The sequence below is a fragment of the Arachis hypogaea genome, chromosome 3 (assembly GCF_003086295.3).
Source record: "Arachis hypogaea cultivar Tifrunner chromosome 3, arahy.Tifrunner.gnm2.J5K5, whole genome shotgun sequence".
Lineage (NCBI taxonomy): Eukaryota > Viridiplantae > Streptophyta > Magnoliopsida > Fabales > Fabaceae > Arachis > Arachis hypogaea.
The window spans coordinates 34,564,095-34,572,821 of NC_092038.1; the positions used below are offsets into that span (position 1 = coordinate 34,564,095).

Below are 8,727 nucleotides of genomic sequence, written 5' to 3' on the forward strand. Positions count from 1 at the left end.
TAATTGTATGAGACTCTTTTTTTGGTAGTTAGTGAAATTCGACGAGAAAAATCATCGATCAATCCATTTGGCCCCCTTTGGGCTGTCAATTTATGGCTCAAGTATGTGTTTAAGCCTCAATTTATTGCCCATTCTGAATTCCGAAAAACTTCACTGGAAGGTATTCGACTTTCTTCTCTTACTTGGTTGAAACCGCAGGGCATGTCATCCATCGATGCTTTTTGCACTTCATTAAACTTCTTCCTAATGTTAAAACAACAACGACTCGACCTATCATCCGAATCCTCTAGCCTATCGAAAAAGTAAAGTAGGCTACCTTTATTCTCTCACAAGCCTCAAACCTGAGAATCAAGAGGCTCTTGATGAACTGTGGGCAAAAACCCTTACTCCTCAAGTTCTTCTCATAGGACTTCCTCGTGAGTCGACCATGGCTCTCAAAAAGAAACTTGTCACATATTCTCCACAATATGTGTCGATGCAATTTGCTCTTGCGCAAGTACTACCTTCCCCACTTTCTCTTGAAGCTGAAGCTCAGATGATTAATTATGAAGTGTTGGATTTGAAAGAATTCGACCAAATTTTGGATATGAATTATCAAAGAGTAACTACCTAATACCAAAGATTTTATCTCAAATTATACTTCCTTTCAACCCCTGGTTTTCACAAATGGTGGTCGAACTATTATACTTCTCAACGCCCTTCAATTGAGCAAGCTCTTTCTAACTTGGTTCTTTCTCATGCACAGACTGTTGCTGCATCGAAGAAAATCAAAGGTGAGCACATCAAAGAAATTTTGCCTTTGAGAAATATTATAAGGTAAAATGACATTTTCGGAACGTAAGTTACGTTTTCATCGAGGCCAAAGAGGTATGCGAAAAGAAAAAAGAAAGCACACTTCCATAAATGTCTCGATCGCTATTTTAAGGTCTTAAGTCGATACCTCTTTTTGCAGAAAAAGAACTTTATGAAAACATTTAAATTTTCTTATTTTCTTAATGTCCCTTTTAGCCTTGCTGAATAACTACATGACCTTCCTAAAAGAGCCTTAGGAGTAGATTATCGATTCCGAAGAAAAGACCCTCCTACCTTGGATATAAACACTACTGGTGGCATCTATTATTTAGGCGCCAGGGATAACGTTCATGGTCGAACAAGGATTGGTAGATATCCTCCAAGTACCATGTTTTTCTTAGTGCTTAAAAATCTTGTAAGTCCTTACTTTCCTTATGCCCTTTTACTTTTTCAACTGCTCGGCCAACAATTTTAACAGGTGTTGCTCCCAACCCTAAACTAGTCGACAAAATCCAAAATGGGTCGAGATAGAGGACGGTCGAGTGCAAGTGAGGCCACCCTTCAAAAAAAAAAAACACGGAATCGTCGACATTCTTATGGCATATAAATCCAAGAAAGTACAAAAAATCTGATCCAACCTTTCCCGTCAAGGTATTTTTTGCACACTTTATCATTAATGGTTAACTTACATATTGCGTATATTTTAATGATCTATTCATTTTACCTTATAGTCGAAACTTATAACTCGTAGTTCTCGATCTCATACTAGATCCCAAAGTCATTCTGAGCTAGGTGTCGACACATCAGGTGTCGAAGCTGTGGTTACACAACCTCCTCCCAAGATGACTACCTCACTTCCTTTTCTAAGTCCTATTCCAACTGCTCTGTCGACTACTGCCTCTCAAGCTTCAACTGATTTTTCAATGGTTAGCATTCTTATTTCTCTCTTTGCTTTCTTTTATTACAATCTCTTATGTAATACTTTATTACATTTTCTTTCCCCAGGCAAGCTATGCCTCTTCTAACTGATGCAGAGACCCATCAAGAGTCTGGTCCTGTTTCGACATCAGCTACAATGACTTCAACTATTTTTTCTACCCAAAATCCAGCTGACGTCGAGCAAGATGAGTCTTCCAATGATGTTCCTATTTTAGAAGCTAAAGACTTGAACTTTGATGACTTTGACTTCGACCTTGCCAACATTCTCTCATAGTGGAGGGATAAAGGGAAAGGATCAAGGAAAAAGGGGAAGGGATCTTGGGAAAGGGGAGAGAATCAGGGGGTTATTTCAACATTTGAATTTGAAAAGCGAGGCATTGGGTGCAGCGAACCCGGCGCTAAACGCGGATGATGTGGTGGTTAGCGCCCAACCACCCGAACACCAAACTTACTTTGTTGTATTACTGGCGCTAAACGCCAATGATCCGGCGCTAAATTCCAACTCCTTTTTTTTTGGAGTATCGTGGCGCTAAACACTTGGGTGGCAGCGACGAATTTCTTTTGCGTTGTGCACCTGGCGCTAAACATCCAGAAGTAGTACTAAATGTCAAGGTGGCAATAGCCAATTCCTATCGCACTCCTAACGCTAAACGTCGAATAGCAACGTTAAACGCCAGAAGTCTAGTAAAATTCATATTTTTGCACCAACACTTTTTTTTTAATTAATTATCTAATTTGAAACCTTTTGTAACATTCTTAATCAAGTAAAAAAAAAAAATCAATTTGTATAGAAATACTCCAATACTCTTAATAACAACTCTCATCCGTTTGCCAACAAAAATCATTGGCTTCATAATACCCTGTAATTCATCACCAAATAGAATGGCAAAAGTAAGTAAATGGCACGAGTATCTCGATCCTTGGACAAAAAACGAGAAAAGCACATCTAAACCCTTAGGATGTTTTACGTGAGAGAAATATGTGCTTCTTTCCTGGTGGTGTTTGATTTTATTTAGTAGATGTAATTGGAGAAATGTTGGAAGATAACTAGAATTTATTATTTTTATTATTAATTATTTATTAATTTTTAAAAAATATAGACTAAAAATATATTATTAAACTATAATGTTAAAAAAAATAAAAATATTCAAAATTTATTTTATTTAATATTTATTAATTATGTAAATAATTAATAAATACTAAATAAGATAAATTTTGACTAATTTTTGGTTAATTTGTTTTTGTTATTAAATATTTTTCTATTGTTAAATTATTAAATTAAAAAAATTAAATTAATAATTAAAAATAATGACAAAAATAATAAACTCTAGTAGTCTTCCGTCATTTTTCATGTAACTATTGCGCCTTAACCCACTAGTGTCTTCTTTCAGCCGACTAAATTATAGGTGTTCATTCATTCATTCCAGTCAATATATATTGCCTCTCATCTATGAGCCTTCCCAAGGCGGCAAAAAAAATTCAGGAAAAATGCTACATAGTTTACAATATTGTTGTCCAATATATTTTATCAAGAATTAAGATTATAACTAAGGCCAACATAGATTCTAGCGTGCCACACAAGAGCTACTTCTTGTCCACATATATGTAAAGCTATTGTACTGTAGCAATTAAACATCAGTAACGTTGTGTGTATAACTTTTAAGGGTGTCTAGCACAAGTAGCTTTAGCATGGAGATTTCAATTGATCAAGAGAAATCCACCCAACAAGTTACAAGCAAAAAGGGTGGCGTTAGAACCATGCCTTTTATCATAGGTGATATCATACACCCGTTTCTACTTATGCACACACACATCAGTAGTAAATATGCGATTTCCAACTTTTTCTCTTCTTTTTCTTTCAGCAAATGAGACCTTCGAAAAGGTTGCAAGTGTAGGTCTGCATATAAATATGATATTGTACTTACTGTATGAGTATCATTTTGATCCTGCAACCGGAGCTATCATTATATTCCTGTGGAATGCCATGTCCAATTTCATGCCTATCTTTGGCGCTTTTCTTTCTGATTCTCTCCTTGGAAGATTTCGTGTTATTGCAGGAGGAACTCTCATGGAGCTTCTTGTAAGATAACTAACCCCATCATTCATTAGTTTCTAATTTCTATACTTCAAAACTGACTAATTATTAATTCATCTGATCAATTTTAGGGCCTAGTTGTGTTGTGGCTTACTGCAATCATACGGCGTGCAAGGCCTCCGGAGTGTCACGCGCAAGCATGTCCAACTCCGACGCCACCTCAACTGCTGCTTCTTATCTCTTCCCTTGCTTTAACAGCTTTAGGAGCTGGTGGCATTAGGCCATGCTCCATAGCCTTTGGTGCTGATCAAATCAACCACCCTGAGAACCCTCAAAATGAGAGGAATATGAAGAGCTTCTTCAATTGGTACTATGTTTCGGTTGGAATATCAGTGATGGTGGCAGTGATATTCATTGTGTACATTCAAGCCAAATATGGATGGATTGTAGGTTTTGGGATTCCTGTAGGGCTAATGATAGTTTCAGCAACAGTGTTCTTCTTGGGTTCTCTCTTGTATGTCAAAGTGAAACCAAATAAGAGTTTATTCACAGGATTTGCACAAGTGATTGCCGCAGCTTGGAAAAACAGACACTTGGCCTTGCCTCCTAATAATTCTGAAACCAGTTGGTATTTCAAAAATGGATCAAATCTCGTTGAACCAACCAATAAAGCAAGGTAACTGATTTCTAGTTCCATAGATGTATGTTATCACCCTTTACATTAATACAATAGAACCTATGAATGTAGGTACCTGAACAAGGCTTGCATGATCAAGAACAGAGAGAGAGAGTTGGACTCTGATGGAATTCCGGTTGATCCATGGAATCTATGCACAGTGAGACAAGTGGAAGAGTTGAAAGCAATTATCAAAGTGCTTCCCATGTGGTCCACCGGAATCATCGTTGCCACCATCACCTCCCAGCACAGTTTCTCCGTGGTCCAAGCAGGCAGCATGGACCGCCACCTCTTTGGATTAGAGCTTCCACCAACTAGCTTCAGTGTCTTCTTGATCCTCTCTTTAACCATATGGGTTGCCATCTACGACCGCCTCCTAATTCCCTTGCTGAAATCAAGAGCACTGACATTGAAGCATAGAATGGGAGCAGGGTTAGTACTCTCATGTTTGGCCATGGTAGTTGCAGCATTGGTAGAGAGGAAGAGAAGGAACGAAGCCATAAAAGAAGGGTTCATAGACAACCCAAAAGGTGTGGTTCACATGTCTGCAATGTGGCTTGTTCCGCAATATTGCTTAACTGGTTTAGCTGAGGCTCTTAATGCGATTGGACAGATAGAATTCTATTACTCTCAGTTCCCTAAAACAATGTCAAGCATTGCTGTTGCACTCTTCTACCTTGGATTAGGGATGGGGAACCTTGTAGCCAGCATCATTGTTAAGGTTGTGAATGTTGGAACAAGGAGATCAAATGGAGTGAGTTGGTTATCGACCAATCTTAACAGAGGACACTATGATTATTACTATGCGCTGCTCTCTATTCTAAGTTTTATTAATGTCTTGTACTTTCTTTTATGTAGTTGGATTTATGGGAATACTCAAGATATTAATAATTGGGATGATGAACAAGAGGCTGATCATGACATACACAAAATTTGAGGATTCAAATTGAACTACTTAAACTCGTACTACTTTTTTAACAATCATTGTAATGTTGCTGAAATTTTTCTCAAAAGACCTGGCACGGTAGAATGCTGAGTCGGTTATAACAATTTTTCAATGAAAAGATATTAGTCGTTTTTTGTTTTTCTTAGTTCTGTTTTTGGAGTAAATAGTTAAAAGGAAAATGTTTGGTAACAAAAAAATTTTAGTCATAAATAGTCAAAATTTTTTATAATTTATTTCATTTATATAACTTAATAACATTTTAATTTTTTTATCTTACTCTCCTATTAATTCATGTATCATATTTTTATCAATCTCACTTATTAATGATATTAATTATAATATTATTTTTTTAACTATTAAGTGGGTGTGTTTGGCAAACTCCTTTGAGAGGATAAAAGTGTGTTGAAGTTCTTTGAACGCTGTTTTTTTATGTTTGGCAATCTTTTTCCTCTAAACGCAAAAGTGATTTTGCAGCTTAAAAATGTGTTTTCTGAAGCAAAAAATTGTTGCTTCTGCGTTCACTTCAACGTGAGTTCACTTTGATGATCATTACTGATTTTTTTCCAAAAGAATTTTCATATTTGTTTCAAGTCATTCAAATATTTTAAATTTTTTTCAATTTTTAGTATTTTTTTATATTTTGGTTTTTTTTATTAAATTTGATATTTTAATTCTATTATAATATGAATTATTGATCTTATTAAAAATGATAAAGTAAATAAAAACCTAATCATACATAACAATGGAATCATAAGTAATAAAATTTTACAGTCCAAAATAATACTAAATAAAAGAATACTGAGAATACTAATAAAATTATAGAATATTTTTTTGTTTGACATTGTAAAATTTATTATTATAATTCTTGTTCATTGTTTATTATTCTAATTTGTTATAATATGTATTATTATTCCTATTGAAAATGATAAATTAAATAAAAAATTAATTATAAATAATAATAAAAATATAATTAGTAAAAAATTAGAATCCAAAACAGTAAACAAAATAAGATTATCGAGAGTATTCATAAAAAGCACTAAAATATATTATTTTATATGTTATTTTTAATTTAATAAATAAATATTAATTTTTATTAAAAAAATTATAACAAACTAAAATAAAATTTTATAAAAAATATTATATAAAAAATATACTAAAAGAAGTTTAAAAAAGGATTAAATATACTAAAAAATAATATTATAATTTAATATTATATTTTTTTAGTAATTAACTAATTATCTATCTAAAAGTGATTTTAACTAATATTATCCAAACGATTTCATTTTATCAAAATCAATTTTACAAAATCACTTTCATTCAAACTCCAGTTTGGCCAACTCTAATCCAAACAAACACTAAGCATTTTTGTAATCACTACTTAATATTCTCTTTTATAATTTTAATGTTATATTTAAGAATATAATAAAAACCAATAAAAATAAAAAATGGAAATAATAATACACATTAAATAATTTTAATTGTAATTGCTTTTTATTTCTTTTAATTTATTTATTATCATTGTAGGAGTTGCAAACATGGAAGTTTTGTTTATTAGGTTTTTCATTGTTAGAAGGATTATGAAGGCCATTTATTCCTTCAGGCCAAAAATCACAACTCTAATTCAATTACAAGCATAATTAGGATAGGCCAAGGAAATTTATAAAAAGTCACCGTTATCATTGCAAATAGTATGACATTTGAATTAGATCTTAACACGGTACCTATGTTGGAAGGAGTTTAAGAATAATTTGAATAACAGACGGACTCACCTGACGAGATTGTTGCCAATCAACTAATTTCCAAAAATATGAAAAACCACACTAGCTTTGATGAGATACGGTAATAAACTGATTTTTTTTATGTAATTTTTATATGCAGTCATACTTATACTGTACTAACTAAATTCATACACATAACATTTATAAGTTCATATACATATAACTAATATCTAAAAATTAAATTCATGTTTATTAGATATTACATCCATACACGTATCATTTTTTAGTTATTGCATAAGTAACTAACAAGTTAACACAGATGTTTTTAAATTTTATCCTAATTGTATTTGAAAAAATGTCAAAATATTAAATTAATTTATCTAATTGATAAATTTACTCATAACATCCACAATTTTATATTAATAACTTCCAGAATTTTGTACTCATAATATTCATAATTTTTTTTTGCAAACAAAGAGCTCAACACACTAAAGTGGAGCAACCAGAATCAGACAACAAACCATACAAACAACTAAAGAAATTAGCACAACCATAGATGAAAAAATCTCCATGTCATCTTCGGTATGGCCATTAACAACATAAGGAATTCATACCTCTCCACTCATTATAGCTAAGCTAGGTCATGTTGATAATTTCTTCTACCCCTTTGCTGTTATTCTAAAGTATCCTCATATTCCTTTCTAACCAAATATTTCAAATGATCACACAAAAGCACATCAATCACTGCTTTCGATCCTCTTTTCTACGTGGCTCTTCTGTCCAACTAAGAAAATGTTTCTTCATCGAATTCGGAACAGACCACTGGCGGTCAAACCCAGCTATCCACGCACTCCACACCTGCCAAGCAAAATCATAGCCAAGAAACAAGTGATGGACCTATTCACCTTCTTTATTACATAAGACACAACTAATATTCATAATTTCATACATATAATGTCTATAATTAATAAATTTTATAATTAATATTACCAAATTTTAAACTATGCGTTTTATTGTATTCTTTAAATTATCTTGTATGTGCACTAGTGGCACTTATTTGTATGGAAAATACGGTGATGTGTTGCTTATTGTAGTGGCACAAGGCGGCAATAGCAATATCCTTCCTATTGCTTTTGCAATTGTGGAGTCTGAGAGTACAGAGTCATGGTCATTTTTCCTGACTAATATGAGACGACATGTCACCCCACAGGAAGGCCTGTTGATTATTTTTGATAAATCTCAGGCGATCAAGGCTGCACTGAGGGACGATGATAGCATCCTCCCAGGGTGTTCCATGCTTATTGTGTTAGACACATGGGCGAAAACTTTATGTCTCGTTTCAATTCCGCCGAAGGCAAGCGATACCTCATAAACACTACTTATAGTCCAAGCAAGGCTGGGTACGATGGTACATAGATGCCTTGAGAGGTTTGTCGCGAGAGATGGCGGACTAGGCGGTAGGTTTAACAAAGAAATATGGCTACAACACTGCGACGGTGATCACCGATTTGGTCACATGACAACAAATCTCTCGAAGTGCATCAATGCAATGCTGAAGGGTACATGGTACTTACCATTTTTTTCCATCGTGCAATGCACTTACAAGAGGCTGCAAAAGTTA

General features: G+C 33.7%; 1 protein-coding gene across 1 annotated transcript; it reads left to right on the forward strand.

Annotated features, from left to right (window-relative positions):
• Positions 1-3,376: 3,376 nt before the first annotated feature.
• LOC112790237 (protein NRT1/ PTR FAMILY 1.2-like) lies at positions 3,377-5,506 on the forward strand. The gene is made up of 4 exons (XM_029297008.2): positions 3,377-3,505; positions 3,594-3,811; positions 3,898-4,442; positions 4,515-5,506. Exons 1-4 carry the CDS (start codon positions 3,421-3,423, stop codon positions 5,377-5,379), a joined length of 1,713 nt encoding a protein of 570 aa, XP_029152841.1. The 5' UTR covers positions 3,377-3,420; the 3' UTR covers positions 5,380-5,506.
• Positions 5,507-8,727: the final 3,221 nt, after the last annotated feature.

Coding starts and splice junctions, on each gene's coding strand:
- LOC112790237 (XM_029297008.2), top strand. CDS start 3,421: ATGGAGATTTCAATTGATCAAGAGAAATCCACCCAACAAGTTACAAGC. Junction 3,506..3,593: donor AACCATGCCTTTTATCATAG/GTGATATCATAC, acceptor TTTTTCTTTCAG/CAAATGAGACCTTCGAAAAG. Junction 3,812..3,897: donor GAACTCTCATGGAGCTTCTT/GTAAGATAACTA, acceptor GATCAATTTTAG/GGCCTAGTTGTGTTGTGGCT.